This window comes from Schistosoma haematobium, chromosome ZW (genome assembly GCF_000699445.3).
Source record: "Schistosoma haematobium chromosome ZW, whole genome shotgun sequence".
In the NCBI taxonomy this organism is placed as follows: Eukaryota; Metazoa; Platyhelminthes; class Trematoda; order Strigeidida; family Schistosomatidae; genus Schistosoma; species Schistosoma haematobium.
This window is the reverse complement of record NC_067195.1, coordinates 78292724-78309896: the sequence shown is the minus strand read 5'-3', so window position 1 is coordinate 78309896 and position 17173 is coordinate 78292724. Positions and strand designations below refer to the sequence as shown.

General features: G+C 32.3%; 1 protein-coding gene across 1 annotated transcript in view; it reads right to left on the bottom strand.

Moving 5' to 3' along the window:
• The window catches only part of LAMC1_25 (Laminin subunit gamma-1), a 109460-nt gene that overhangs the window by 41878 nt on the left and 50409 nt on the right, over positions 1 to 17173 (bottom strand). Inside the window, exons 17-18 of the mRNA XM_051212376.1 lie at positions 8898 to 9088; positions 307 to 444 (exon numbers count right to left, since the gene is read on the bottom strand). Coding sequence (XP_051072557.1) covers positions 307 to 444; positions 8898 to 9088 — 329 coding nt within the window. The remainder of the gene's footprint in view (positions 1 to 306; positions 445 to 8897; positions 9089 to 17173) is intronic.

Sequence of the window (17173 nt, the reverse complement as noted above, 5' to 3'; positions counted from 1 at the left end):
ACTAAACACTAAAGTTATTCTATTCACATTAATTCATGATTTATTTCTAGTGGTCAAGCGCTCGCGCGTGAGACTGATAGGTCCTGGGTTCGAATCTCGCGAGGGGCGAGATCGTGGATGCCCACTGCTGAGCAGTCCCATAATACGACGAAACGACCGTCCATTGCTTCCAGGTTCCCCATGATGGTCTAGCTTCAACTGACTCATGATCTCAACCATTGTAAGTTGTGTTTTCTTTTTTTACTTTTCTTTCTATTTTTATAAATATTTGATCAATTGAATGAAGAAGAGAAAAAAACAACTTACTTTTTTACATTTTTCTGTAATGTATCTTTTGATGTTTTAATTAATTCTTTTGATTCAGTTAATTTATTTGTAGAATTAGCTAATAATTTTGTAATACGATTCATCTGTTTTTGTAATTGTTCACTTTTTTGATTTAATCTAAACAGAATTTAAAAAGAGAAAAGAAAGTTAGATAAGAGAAGTAGATAAAGAAGAAAAGAGTTGGGTTATTGAAGAGGAGTGGAGACAAAACTCAATGTTTAGCATAAGAACTTTTTTTTGAAAGAAAAAATAAACGCCAAGGATTTGTGACTATTTTGATTGAGATTATGAATGGATCAATGTTGAGTTACCATTAGAAAATTTGGAAGCATTAGATAGCCGTTTTGTTCTAGTATGAGATTCTTCAATAGTATACATCTATGATCCCACGTGAGGGATCAGTTCATAATTTGAATCAGAACTTAACAATGTCTACATGCTTATACTGATGATTTGTGACCAGTTGAGTTCATTAGATGTGTAGAAAGTGAAACAGTTATTATTGAAACAATTAGATAATTATCCCAATCTATTGTCAGTTGACTGAAGTTAAGAATGTGGATTGATGGATTTCAACTTTGAAAGATAATAGTCTATCTGTAAGACTATAATGTTGATGGATTCTACCTCTGATAAAGTTTTGGGTGCGTACCACCACTACTACTATAAAGTGGTAATATAAACAATACGAAAACTAAATTTAATATTGTTTGTTTGTTATGTTCATGGTGGTCAGTGTAATTTTTGGTTAATTTTTACTTTTGATTGATATGATTTCTATTACCATTGAAAATATGAGAACAATGTCTCATAAACAAGCTAGTCATGTAATAATCAAGGAGTGTGTTCAGGGGAAACTATAAAATAGACTAATTTCAAATCATTAATTGAGCATATTAAGCACAATCGCTCTCAGTGTAAACACCATAATGTCAAGATTTTAGGTTGTTTTCTAATGAAAATCTTATTTGTGGTATCTACTTTTTTTAGCTACACAACCTTAAACTTGAAAAGATAGTAGTATATGTACACAGACAGTATATTATTTACAAATCTCTCACTTTACAATATTGAAATCAAAATAAGTATATGTCCTGTGTTATTTGATCAAGGCTTCCAATGTAGTTGTACTCACAGTTCAAATTCAATAATTCAGTTGGATTGTGTTCTATAACAGATTTTTATTTGTTGAGCTTCATCTTTTACTCGTTATCGAGGGGTTCCGACGTTCGGTCCTCCCGATTTCTAAACAGTACCTCAGCTAACGTCAAAGCATAATGAATATTTCCTTAAAGCGATAAATATTCTCATTTCAAAACCACATAAACAAACTTATGAAAATTTTTAACACTGATGCCGGAAAAATGTTTCGGAATATCCTGTTGTTGGCATTTGGGATTGAATTTTGATCAATCATAGTTGGCTTTTATACATCCTGTGTAGATTCCATAGATATAAATATTAAGTTACATATTTATATAAAATAGATAGAATGTAGTTCAGAATAAAATTCAAAATGATTGTTTGGTTCTTATCAGCTAAATTTACTTGTGTCCCAAAGTTGACGCTCACTCTAGAATAACACATTGGAAGTTTATAGCAAACGTTATTGAGTCCGAATGCCAGAGTAACACACCAACTCTACAATATAATTACATCCCAAGTAAGATGGAATGCACATTCTGCTTTTTACTGTCAACTATATAAATCAGAATAATTGATTTCGACGTCGAATAGAAAAAAAATGATTTACATTAGTCAAACTTAGTGGCCTAGTTACTAAGACCGTGATAAATTACTTATGACTAAACGATACTCATATTATCAACAAGTATAATATCGATTGAAAATGTAATTCATTTTTGTTATCGGATCAAATAATTGAGTATTTCTTTATAAATAATTTCTTAATTGTATGCTGAATAGTCTGATTTACAAAGAGAATTTCCAATGAAATATCAAATAACAAAAACAATAATAAAATAATGAGAATATAAGACATAAGTAAAGGGGGAATGCAGTAATAATAATAATAATAATAATAATAATAATAATAATAATAATAATGGGATAATCAAAGTAATTAAGGCCAAGGTAACGATAACGATAAGACGTAATTCTTTTGTACACATAGTTCTGGTTTAAGCTCCTGGATGGTATGAGCTTCGGCTATTTTTGAGAGTTGGATACGAAAACAGCCGAAGCTCTTACCATCCAGGAGCTTAAACCAGAACTATGTGTACAAAAGAATTACGTCTTATCGTTATCGTTACCTTAGCCTTAATTACTTTGATTATCCGATTATTATTATCATTACTATTGTTATTATTACTGCATTCCCCCTTTACTTATGTCTTATATTGTCATTATTTTATTTTAATCGTAGAAACAATAATGCTGTTTTTTTGTTTTTTAAAAGAACGACGTTTTCCATATGACCTTCAATGAACAATGTTTATAAAAGATTTATTAACTTATCACGCGTATCCATGTGATTAGATAGTAGGGGGTGGGGAAAGGCTAATTTATTTTTTTGGGATTGTTTTTTCTAGAAAAGATTAGATTAATGGTTAATGTAGAATGTTGTTATTCAGTTCTAATTTTATTTAAAAGAAAAATATAAAGTTCCTGAACGTTTCAAGATCATTCAAAGTTGATACGATAGTTAATTTCAACCATATTCCATTGGATTGTGTATTTGAAATCTATTTGTGTTTATATGAATTCTATCCATGATAAGATCTTGAAGGTCTAGTGTTAAAATGAGCTGTACTATAAGGTTAACACGATAAGAATAGCATTGAAATCTATTAGTTTCCATACAATCTTATATTACTAATATAAATGACTATTTTCTTAATTTCTATTAGTAACAATAATATAATTAAATGGTAAATAAACTCTATAACTCCTTTTTACTTCTATGATCATTGATTTAAATCAGTATCTTCTTAGGAAGATTATAATAGATTGAACATTATGTAATTCATTTTTATCAAGTACTAAACAACTGTATTCAACTTGAAGCTGAACCATATGTTTGGATAATAGTAATACTATTGGGATGTCTAAACTGATTTTAGTGTTATATAACTGCAACTTGAAATCTAACAATTGAAATCTGAATACTTTAATCAGTAACCTACTGGTTATCTAAGTAGTATATTTTTATACAGTAAGAAAATAATATGGTACTGCGACATAACATTATATTAAATTTATATAAATTTAATCACTTAAAGTTAATTCGGTAAGTGAATATCTTATTTTTACTATGTTGAATACATCTACAATTATCTACATTTTCTCAACTACATCGAATCATTCATGCCTGTGAGTATTTTATAGAAAGATTTCATTTAGTTAGGTCACATCAAGTCAGGGAATACTTAGTAGTATATACAATTCATTATTAAGTAGAAGACATTAGTCGGTATATAAAAATAAAACTTTATTTTATTGAACGTAAAACAAGCATGTTATGGTGGAGAGGATTTTTAGCTCAAGTGGATGATTTTGATTGAGTTTTGTTCTCTGAACTGGTAGAAGTTTGTGCTGATGATTTCGTTCTGAATAACAATGAAAGCTCCACGACCAAACCACCCAGATCAGAGAACAGAACTTTATCACAAGCATGTCAATTTGGTTGACATCATAAATGCAGTGTCAGTTGCTGTGTTAAGCCAATATATACCCTATTCTAGCTTTCGGACAGGCCAATATATTCATTCTACTTCAGTCACATTTTCACACTGTTAATTCATTATTCACTTATCAATCTTGACTGTTTTTATATGAACGCATATGAGTGTGCCCCTCTTATCTCATTCATCACATGTCTGTAACTTATTTTTGTATGACTATAAATGTTGATTAATACTTGATTAAATAAAGTTGGCTCACACTCCTTTTCCACCGCATGTTATTTCACTTCGCTTCATTCCTCTGATTGTCTGTTTAAGTCGATACGTGTACAAAATACACTGATTCAAAAATCCATTCTCGTATTTGACTAATTTAATTCCGTTATAGACTAACACGATTTAAGTAGATGATTACATACGAGGATGACAGACATATTTATTTCAATAAAAATCAATCATACAATCCAACTGGAGTCAGACATCGGGTCACTAAAGTAGTGAGTCCGGCGATAACATCGTCGGATCTAATTGACGTCAAAATGAAGAGCCCCACTAAAATACAACAACCTCATTATATAATTTACTTGCAAAAAAATCTTTATAATAGTAATAATAAATGTTAGTCACTTATTTTTATTATTGAATTCATGAGTTGATCTAAGCCAGATCACTACTGAAAACCTGAAAACACTGTATAGCCGTTTCGTCCTAGTATGGGACTCCTCAACAATGCGTGTCCACAACCGCGTAAGTGAGACTGAAACTTGGAACCTTCGGTCTTGTTTATTACTTTTTTGAAACTCATGTAACCTTTGCCAAAATTCACTCATCTTTCAATAATGCAAAACCAATCTAATTAAGATTTAAGACCATTTAACAAATGCTTCAGCTATCTGCAGGATTTTCAGTTTGACGGAATTAAGTAGACTGCTTTTAACATGAAATATTATTGCGAAAGATTGCTCCATGTTGGTTGTATGTCCCATCTGAATTAAATGGGCTAAAATGGAGCTGTCAATCACTTTAACTACACCTTTGCTTGACCACAATGGGAGGTAGTCACAAGCCCGAACATACAAATTCCTAGAACATCTGCCAATATAACTTGCTCCACAGGGGCAGTTGAATTGATAAATACAGAAAGAAGTGGATAGTCTAAGCAATTTATCTTTCAACCTCGGAGCGATCATTGGACGTGTGGAAAACAATAATTGTAAATTACCTGCATTAAAAAGTCTTTGAATTAATCTGCTTAACTTCAGTCTTAGCATTTCACTATATGCATCGCCTCTGAATTGTAAGCGTATATAAAGATGCTTTTTATTCATTATTAAGCATTCTTTATGCTCTCTTTTGTTGACTGTTTTTATTTATAAATTTCTCAGAATATCCATTTTTCTCAGGGTCGTGTATAGTGCATTTGTTTCATCTTCGACCGTATCTAGAGAGCATATGGTCTTGTTTCTATTGTACAATGTCTTAACATTTCACTAATAAATACCTACAATCCTATTGACATAATATCATATTAATTTACTTAAATATGCATTATAGTTTATTTTCATTTATACAATAATTATATTAAATAGGGTTTTATTCTTTATAACATTGACCATATATATATATATACACACACACACTTATACAAGCATACATAACTACAAAAAGGGAATAGAGAAGAGTTACAATTGTTTCATGTTTTTCACTATTTTCTAGTTTTATAATTTTATTGGTGAATATAAAAGGAATTACTTGTGTTAGACATGTACACTTAGAAAAAACACAATAGAAATACTTTCCACCACTTCCCCCCTCTGCTCTCTTTTTTATATACGTGAGGTAGAATTATCTTAAATAAAGCACGTAATTATTTATTACGAATGTTTCGATTGAATAAACGATTAAATTATTTTGAGTAAAGCTATTATTATTACAGTCACTACTACTATTATTATTGTTATTACTACTATAATTATCATTACTACACGGTCGGGGTCCGCGTGACTGTCGTAACCAATGATTGGAGACTCTTGGTGACATGGCTCAGAATCGATCAAAATGGCGTCGGTGTATAAACTTTCTGTCTTCCTTTAAACTATGAGATTAAAATCGCTTCATATCTTTCTTTCTACGAACTAATTCTTTCTTCCTGTATTATCTCCTTATATGCTATCTTTCTTACCACCACTACTTCTATGAATTCGGTGTTCATCTTGTTGTGTTGATGAGGTATGGCAACTTGGACCGATGCACATATGTGCCTGGTCCTACGTTGTAGGTGACTGACTGACTATTACCATTATTATTATTATTATTATTATTATTATTATTATTATTATTATTATTATTATTATTATTATTACTCTATGATATGTTAATGTAGTACTCAATGAAAATCTAGAATATTCAATAATACATTAAATCATTAGGTGACCTATTGAGAATAATATTGGGATTGAAATATTTTGCAGAACAATCTACATCCCAAGAATGAGTCCACATTCGAAATTACATAGTCTTAAGTAAAATACTTAGAAATTGAGATATTTATAAATGAAATAAATTTGAGTATTATTAATCGAAAGGTTATGGTACAAAAAGTAAATTGGATTATGTACTATCAAATTCGAAGTACTTATATTCATTTCTCCTTTCATTTGTATAGTCAAATTCATCAAAAAGTATTTGATGGACCGGGATCTGACTCCATTTTGATTGTTTTTGATTGCTTTTAAGGTACACATGTCATCAATCCTCGTGTATAATCATCTACTTAAATCGTGTTAGTCTATAACGGAATTAAATAAGTCAAATACGAGAATGGATTTTTGAATCAGTGTATTTTGTACACAAATTGACTTAAACAGACAATCAGAGGAATGAAGCGAAGTGAAATAACATGCGGTGGAAAAGGAGTGTGAGCCAACTTTATTTAATCAAGTATTAATCAACATTTATAGTCATACAAAAATAAGTTACAGACATGTGATGAATGAGATAAGAGGGGCACACTCATATGCGTTCATATAAAAACAGTCAAGATTGATAAGTGAATAATGAATTAACAGTGTGAAAATGTGACTGAAGTAGAATGAATATATTGGCCTGTCCGAAAGCTAGAATAAGGTATATTGGCTTAACCAAGCAAATGACACTACAAGTGATCTACATTTAATAAATGCATTCATTATGAAACAAGGTAATATATATCATAGAAAAGTGATTACCTATTTCATTTAATTTCATTGATTCAGAAATATGCACTCATGATAAACTGAAATCATGAAGATCCTGGATTTGAATAATTTACATTTTAGAAGTTTAGTTATTATGTAATATAGTTCAGTATAATATCTATTATCGTTAGTAAGTCACTGTATAATTTCAATTTGGTGCACTCTATATGTAATGGCTTTCCATTGGAATTTTGTGAAATATTCATTTTTATAATGGTCAGTAGTAATAAATGACTAATAATAATACAAGAAGGCGTTGGTTAAAACACTATTTTACAGGGCAGAAAAGATTTGTACCACCGACAAACTGGAAGAAGAATTAATGAACGTAGAAAAATGTCTAAAAGAAAACTTTTATCCACAAAAGTTTATTGACAAATATAAAAGGCCCAAAGAAAAGAAGACGGAAATAACTATGGTCAATAAAAAACCAGTATATATAAATCTTAACTTTAAAGGTGATGATGTCGCACAAATTATCAACAAGAGACTGAATACAGCGATAACCAGAACTTATCCGGCTGCTAAACTTTTAATTCTCTATAAAACAACATGTTCAATAACTCAATCAAAGATCGACAAGCAACCCTTTCAGGTTACCGCCAACTGTATTTATAAATTTACGTGTACCTGCCAAAGCAGCTACATCGGCCGAACTGAAAGGAGAGCATATCTTAGGTTCTTTGAACATGTTCCAAAAAGTCTTAGAACAAGGGAAAGGAAGACTCTGAACAGTGCAATCACCAAACATCTCCTTGATACAGGACATCAGGTAGATACCTTACAATCCTTTAGGGTGATTAGTAAGCAGCCAAACTCCAGTCTTCTGAAGTTTGCTGAAGCCATTGCCATCAGGCGTCAAAAACCTGACCTATGTATTCAAAAGGAGACAGTGGTTAATCTTTCCTTGCCCTGGTGACAAATATTCCTTCACTACACCATAAAATTTCATTTTATTTTATTTTATTTTTCTCTTTTGCATTTATTACATCATTGACTCTATTTTATTTTTTCAACCGTCTTTCAAATTAATAATCTTTCAACTGAACTCTACTCACTACATTCCTTCAATGTTATTCATTATGTAATCGATTGTTTCTAACCCACTTTTGAACTGTTGTCACAATTAATGTTGTAGAATATTCTTTCACATTAGGTATATATTTACAATATTCAGTTAGCAATTTAAACCCATTATGTAATTATGATTTTTAAATATCACAGGTTGTAAGCAGCTGACGAGAACCTACGAAATAAAATGAATTCATGCTATTCTGCTAGAATCTTTGTTCTTGCTCTTTTCAATATGAGAATGGTTTTTTGTGGATTTATAGTAATTTCAATAGTTGAGATTATGAGTCAATTGAAGTTAGACTACCTTGGAAAACCTGGAAGCAGTGGATTGGTTGAATTTAAACATTAACACCGTTGTTGCCGACCAGCTCAGTAGTCTAGTGGTTAAGTGCTAGCGCGCGAGACTCACAGATCCTGAGTTCGAATCTCAAGAGGCGGGATCGTGGATGCCCACTGCTGATGAGCCTCACAATAGGACGAAACGACCGGCTGTCCAGTGCTTCCAGGTTTTCCATGTTGATCTAGTTTTAACTGACTTATGAATTCAATTATTAAATTACTGATTATAAATAAAAAAAATTTTTTTCAAAATAAAGATTAATGTTATTCTAATTACTCTTTAGTTAATTCATTAGCTTCATTTGCATATTTTGATAAAATTGGATCTGGTTCAGATAAATCAATAGTACGTTTTAAATTATCCAATATATTTTGAGCATCATCAGTTAATAATCTTGGTATATTTTCATTAATGGATATTTGTAATTGTTCCATATTTCTATTATATCCATTATCTAAACATGTTAACTGGAAACAAACAAACGAAAAAATAAAGGAATGATAGGTTAATTTAAGGTCAATCAATTAAATATGAGCTCTATTTCAGAAGAATCAAATCCTGATGTTAGATCATATATTATTACTTCCTCACATAATGCATTTGTTTCTTGTGTGGGAAATTTGTTCAATGTAAAGTACAAGTAATAAATGTACTCGATCTTAATTACAATTTTGATGATTTCATATCAGTTATTGTTTCTACTTATTATGAAGTCAATTCTGATGAATAATCTAGTCAGTGTAAGAAATATGAAGTCATATTATTCATAACTTGAAGATATGAAGATCGAATATTATTTCGTGGGGAAGGATAGTGTTGGAAAATCGATGGTTCAAATTCTAGATATTAGTGATTTCAGTATACAATCGACATAGTGATTGTATACAATTCCAGGTCCCAGGTAAGTTTGTTCCAATTTTAGTTGTTGATTTTAATACTAATGAGCATATTCTAGATCATATAGAGTCTACATCCAATATACAGTCAGAGAGACACGATGAACCTTAAGCAGAAGAGGCAAAATTGATTACAGAAATTTGGATTCTCATCTAAGCTGTGACGGATGTGATGTTTGTATGAACTAATGATTCCTTTATACTTCATCACTGATTGATTTCGAATTTCAAATACAATACATTTGTTCGTGCTCATCTAACACTTCTTGGTTAGATTACGTTATTTTTTTGGGATTCTTAGTTTGTACTATAATTCAAATACTTCTAATTATCACAAGATATTGAATGATATGGTTCAGAATTAAAAACAATGATGAGATGATTATTAATTTCTTTTCTTAAATATCTTCACTTCTATTCATTATCAATTGATATTCAGTATTAACAGTTGAATTCATGAGTCGAAGTTTATGGGTTCTAGTCGCGCATGCAGGATCGTGGATGCGCACTGTTAGGAAGTTTCATACTAGGATGAAATGACCATCCAGTGCTTCCACATTTTCAATGATGGTCTAACCCGGATGGACTCATGAATTTGGATGTTAAAATGATTACGATCTCCAAAAAGTCCCCGTTCTGACAGTATTCAATACGACAAGTCTTACCATGTGGTTCAGTGAACCCTAACCTTATGAAAATTTAAAACCACTGGATTTATATTTGAAAACTATTGAAAATCAGAGAATACTAGGTAATTATACTGTCCTAGTATAAAACCCTTTAGTGACCCTTTATCTAACTTCAGTTAGATAGGATGATGATGTTGTCGAAATACACATGTCATCAACCCTTGTATATTTTTATCGACTTAATCAGCATTAATGAAAAACGGAGTAAGATAAGCCAGATACGAAAATAAATTTTGAATATGTATATTTCATGTACTCAGTGATCCAGACAGACAATCAGAGAAACGAAGTGAAACGAAAGAAATTGAGGTGAAGAGGAGAAGGTGAGTGAGCCAACTCGATTTTATTAAGCGTCACTCAATATTTATATTCAGGTAAAAAAATATGTAACAGACACCAGATAATTGGGGAAGTAATTAACACATATACGATCATATAAAAACAGTCAGAGCTAATAAGCGATTAAGTGACAAGGTCAAAATGTGCCTTGAATGAGTAAATTGGTCTATCCAGCATTCAGAATAACTTATGTGGGTTTGACATAGTACCTGTCATTATAATTCATTAGGAGTGTGAGCACGTAGTCTTTGCTAGGATGGAACTTAAGAACCTAAAGTCTAGATTATTGTCTTCCAAATTCTAAGTTGGTATCCATTAATTTATTTATTCAACTCCAATCAGCGTTACTGTAGTGAAGGTGAACACGGGTGAGGACGACCAAACTGTATTTAGCACAAATTACAGAATTACTTGGTAAAATAGAAAAACCATATAGTAAATCGTTAATTTGCAAAATATCATTCCATCATATCAAACCGGACTGTCGCTGATGCAAACCTCAATCCATTGTCTCACATTTCATTGTTCATGGGATTTCTTACAAATTCCATTGTGTTATCGCTCTTCCTTTCTTCATCTTCTCCATCTTCTGCTGCCCGACATTACGTTCTTTTAACCCACGTTATATACTACTTATATCAATATAAGTAGCACGCACCACATTGTTACATATCTATCATAGCTACTAACCAACACCGTATAGTTTTCAATAATTTTTTAGCTCAAGTCAAACGGTCGATGTTAAATCCAACAGAATATCTAGTTTAAGTGTTATCTCAAAAAATGAAACGTATATCTTTCTAAATTAAACAAAATGATAAACAGTAAACAAAATAGAACTCATATTAATAGGAAGTTATTGAATTCATTCTGATTTGTAATAACTCTCTATTACAAACTGATCTCATTTTGTGATAAACAAAGATAAAATACATAAAAAAACACAATCGATACTGTTTGCTTGAATCTTCCCATTGTTGCTTAGGTCTGTAATTGATCGGTCTCTTATTGACATATATGCATACTGTGCATATTGTCTTGATATTGCCTTAAGTCACAAGCATTTTAAGCAAACATGAATAGTGGCTTGCACTGTAATCCAGGACGCAGGTTTTGTCCTATTTGTGACCCGTCAACTGGATGTACTTCTATCTCAGAGTTGGTGTTTACTCCGGAACTCGAACACCGTATCGTTCGCTTCAAAAGCCGTCGCGTTATTCACTTAGATACTGAATCCTGATAGCCACTTGTTTGTGCAATCGAGTCAAGTTTAAATTCATCTGGTACATACAACTGACGAGTCACAAATAGGACGTCCTAGATTCTACTGCTAACCAACATCCATCTTTGCTTATAATGCATAAATAGTTAAAGAAGAAATGCTGAGTAGAATGAATCAATGAAATTATAGGTATTAATGCCAAAGTTGGACTTGATATTTTCAAATAAATTGAGCACTGGATTGATAGAGTGTCAATAATCAGCATATTTTTGTTATATCTCAATAAGCAGAAAATTGTACTTCTGACATTTCGTGATTCAGTGTAAGCCACTTCTTCAGAGTAATTCCGCCCGGAGCCCCCTCGGGCTACTGCCGTTCCCATGCCCGGATAAAGGAGGAGGGTTCGACATGGTGTTAGCGACCCCATCCCGTAGAAAACTAACTCGCTAAAAAACGCTAACCAGGAAAAATAATTTAAACCAGTTAAAATCTGCCCTGAGAGTTAACGGAGGAAGAAGCACTGGAAGTGGACAGGACACTAATTGAGGAAAGCAGTGAACTGCATCACAAGGCAAGTCCTCACTTGAACTCTTCAAAGCCAAAAGAGAAGAGGAAGACCAAAGAACATATTACACCGAGAAACGGGAACAAACATGAGGAGAATGAACAAGAATTGGATAGAACTATAAAGGAAGTAGTAGGACAGAGTGAGTTTGAGAATGCTAGTCGGCGACCTATTCTCCTTTGGGAGTAACATGATAAACAAATAACACATAATATAAAATATATAAAAAACATTTAAAAGTTAAGAGTAAATATCATTCTTGGATTTATAGCTTTAGGTAAGTAACATAAAGTAATGATGATTAAAGTTGAAATAAAATCTGGTAGGATTCGAACAATCAGCTCTATGAACTTATTTAATTTTAATTTACCAGTAAAATTATAATGTTATATCATGTATGTAGCAGCAACCTCTGCATTATTAGGACTCAACATACACAAAGGAAAAAGCAACACCCTAAAATACAACACGGAGAACATCAAATCAATCACACTTGATGGGAAAACTCTAGAAGATGAGGAATCTTTCATGTATCTGGTCAGCTGCATTATTGATGAACAAGGAAGATCAAATGCAGACGTAAGGGTAAGGATTGACAAAACAAGGACAGCATTCCTGCAACTCAACCAATATCAAAGTCACAATCTTCAATACGAACGTCAAGACAGTTCTACTGTACGGAGCTGGAACTTGAAGAACTACCACAATCATCACCATACATCTTCATTTATTTATAAACGATTGTCTACTCAAGATACTCAATATTCGTTGTTGGTCGCATAGCATTAACAACAGCCTATTGTGGAAGAGAACAAACCAGCAGCTAACTGAAGAGGAAATTAGGGAAAGACGATAGAGGTGGATAGGATATATATTGTGGAAATCATCCCAAACTGGTTGGGATTCAATCCCTTATATCAATATTGGGATAACTGAAGCATTTCATAATCGAAATATTAACATTAATCCTTTTGGGTAGATTAAAGAATACATGGAATCAATAGCTTACTGAATGATGGGTTCGCATTCGAAAATATTTTGCAATGGTGTTCAGCTAACAGGTCCCTAATAAGAGGAAACACTTATCCTGGATTTCACTGATAAACATAATCCATCTATTCGAAACATTTATGCTTTTTTTTTCAAAACTACTCTGGAGATCCTAAGAAATTAGCCTTTGGGGTTAACTCGTCGTTTCCCATTTGATCGTTTAGTCCTTGTTGTGATTTCAGTACGAATTTGGAATCGTAGAATGATAATTCAGTCTTTCCCAATGAGAGATACAACAAAGAAGTAAACAATGACAGGTTTAAGGTCAACAAGAACCAATCAACATTGTGGTCTACAAGACAAGCTGTAAACCACATGTAGAGAAATTCGAACACTTCACTTCTACCTGAAGTTTGTGCTGATGATGTCATTCAGAAGAACGATGAAAGCTCCACGACTAAACTATCCAGCTCAGAGAGAAAAATTCCATCAAAATCATCGATCCAAGCTACCAATCTTCTCCACCATTTCGTTAAAATCGTATCCACAGATGATTTCATAGAATTCATTTCACTACCATTTATACGGATAGTGAAATAACGCCCGGAGAGTATTTGAGACCACACGAATATGATAAAACATCAACTTGAAATTCCGTTGTTTGTGTAACATTAATAAACTAAATAACTTAAGTCATATAATTCTTTATTAGAACGGTATATGATAAGCAAAACACTTAAAAAAAACTGATTACTATTAGAAAACGGGTAAATTTCGTATACTTCCGATTAATGTTAAATTAGTTTATAATCTTAGATCAGCTGAACATTTACCAAAATATCACAAGTAATTCACATGAGGCAATTACAAGTAACTATTCACTAATAACGATGAAGTTCCCAATTTTTATTTTTTTTAAAAACTCAGTTTCATATGATAGATATATTCTGAATATTTTCTATATGAAATTAAAATAAAGGGATCTACTTAGATATTTACAAACTATGATACATTCATGAAAAAAAAGAAACATAACAATTGTTGACCTTAAATTCACTTGATGTTGTTTTACTTGTATCTTTCCATTGTTATTTAGGACTGTAATTGATCAGTTCCATGTTGGCATATGTGCATACTGTGCGGATTGCCTCGATATAGCCTTAAGTCACAGGCCTTTTCAGCAAAGATAAATAGTGGTTACAAGAAGATGGCTATGCGGACTCAGTATTTAAGTGGATAACGCAATGGCATTAGAAGCGAACGATACTGGGTTCGAGTCGCAGAGTGAACATCAACTCTGGGATGCAGGTACATTCAGCTGAAGAGTCTCAAATAAAACGAAACCTGCGTCGTGGATTCCACAGCTAGCCAATATCTATCTTTACTTTAGAATAACTGTTGATCTTATTTTACGAAATTATCCTTAAATATGCGTAATATAGTCAGTTTATTGAAATACAAATTAATGATAGATTTTAATAACCCAACTAGCCATACTTGAAACTTATTTACATACTGGGGATTAGAAGAATATAAATAGGCTTAATATATACAGTTGGTTGATTACTGAGCAGTGACAAATGTCATGAATTCGGTAGTGATCGAATTTTATTGGTCAAGTAACTCAACATCGCGTACATCATGTTGAGATGTTTGTATATGCGATATCAAGTTAATTAGACTAGCGATCACATTACAACTTGGTCGATAGAATTTGATCAGCATTGTAAAATGATTAGCAAAGCATAATATTTATCACTGCTCAGTGATCAATTAGTTGTAAATACATCTCAGTCCTGAATAATTTTACTGGCAACGTTACAGACTGTGAAACTGAGTGAACAATGATACAATCCCTCAGAAAAATACCAGTTTCCTCAAAATTAAACGTATACGTCTCTGACAGGTTTTAAATAACTAGAATCAGGGTAGTGTTTCGACTAACTCTAACCAAAATATACCAGATTTTTTCTATCGATTTGATCAATTGTAATGGATGTATAAAAGTAAACAAATTATTTAACACAGTTAATCGAATTCAGATAACCCACGATCGGTCGGAAAACGTCTTAATAAACTAGTTGATGTGCAACATTCAACAAAGATCTGTTTCTATTTATGGACAAAACCTATCAGTTGATTCCGAGCGGTAGATTGATGTTTAAAGCACTCATCTTCTATTCAGAAAGTTGTAGGATTTGAACATCACTAAACCAACTCAGCTTTGATGAGCTGTAAATTGTTCTAATTTAAGTAGCTTAAAGTTGAGTACATGAATCTGTAATGGGATAATTGAGTTAAGTATCGAAACACTTCAATTCAAAACATATGATATGTAAATATTTCATTCAGGATTTTAATCAATACTTCTACCATCTACCAATAGTTTGGTCGATAGAATGTGATCACATCTGAAAGACATGACAATGGAATACTAACTGTAGATAAATTTCCTTAAGATCATCTCAAGTTCAGTCAGTCCCGAAGCATCGAATCTGACTATCTGAATGAAAAACAAGTAGAAGATAATTAATCTTGTACATTTTTACAAGATCAGTTGAAAGTATGTTTCATTCAATAATAACTGTTAATATCTGACTCCATTTAAATCGTTCAGTGACTGCTATCAATATATACATATTGTCAATTCTTGTATATTTTTGTCGACTTAGTTCGCGTTAAATTAAATAACTCAAATACGAAAATGATGTTTGAATACATTTATTTCGTACACTCATTGACCTGTACAGACAATCAGATGAACGAAATGAAGCGAAATGACGTGCGGTGGAAAATGCATGTGAGCCGACTGACTTTAGCTAAACTTTACCCACTATTTTCAGCCAAACCAAATCGAAGTGAAGCAAATAATTAACAAGGTCAAAATATGGTTCAAGAAGAATAAATGGATTGGTCTGTCCAGAAACTAGAATAACCCATGTAAACTCGACATGTGGCCAGCCACTACATGTGTATTAGGAATTTCGTTACTCTGGTAAGTTCTGTTTTGCCTTGTGGTAATTGAGAAGAACAAATAAGAAAATCGAAATTGATCTAACTCTCGTTCTAGAAATCATTATTAATCTGTTATTTGTATTGTTTTCGTAAGTCTTGTATTTTTTTCAACTGTTTATCATCAAATATTAGCTATCACAATACCGAGTTCATCGAAACCAACCAAACAAAATAAATCATCTTATCTGTTTTTAGTCATAAATTTATTTTAGGAAGGGTTTTTAATTTCCTATTGTTGATATCCAGGACTGCAAATAATCAGTCTCTGTTGTCATATTTTTGATCGTGAGATAAGTGCTTTGATATAGCGCTAAGGTATGGATATTTTATATTTGGCTAGCGTTTGAATCCACGAGATTCATTTAGAAATTTTTGGCTGGATATACTTGCATCACAGTGTCAATGTCCATAGTTGGACTCGAACTACATATCCTCCACTTAAAATGACCAACAAGTGATCACCTGAGCTGAGTCAAGTAAGTCACTAACTTATCAATGGCCATAGAAACATTACTATATTCTCATTGTTAGTATTTAGGGTTTAATCTGGTAAGAGTATTTTTAGCAAGATTTTGTTTTCTAGGGGATGGGATTGTCAACCACATGCCCAACCCTCCTCCTTTACCCGGGCTTGGGACCATTAGTAACTCAAGAACAGCTACAGGCGAACGTCAAGGCAGTCCTACTTTACGGAGCTGAAATGTGGAGAACTACTACAACCATCATGAAGAAGGTGCAAGTATTTATAAAGAGTTGTCTACGCAAGATACTCAAAACCCATTGGCCTGATATTATCAGCAACAGACTTCTATGGCATAGGACAAACCAACATCCAG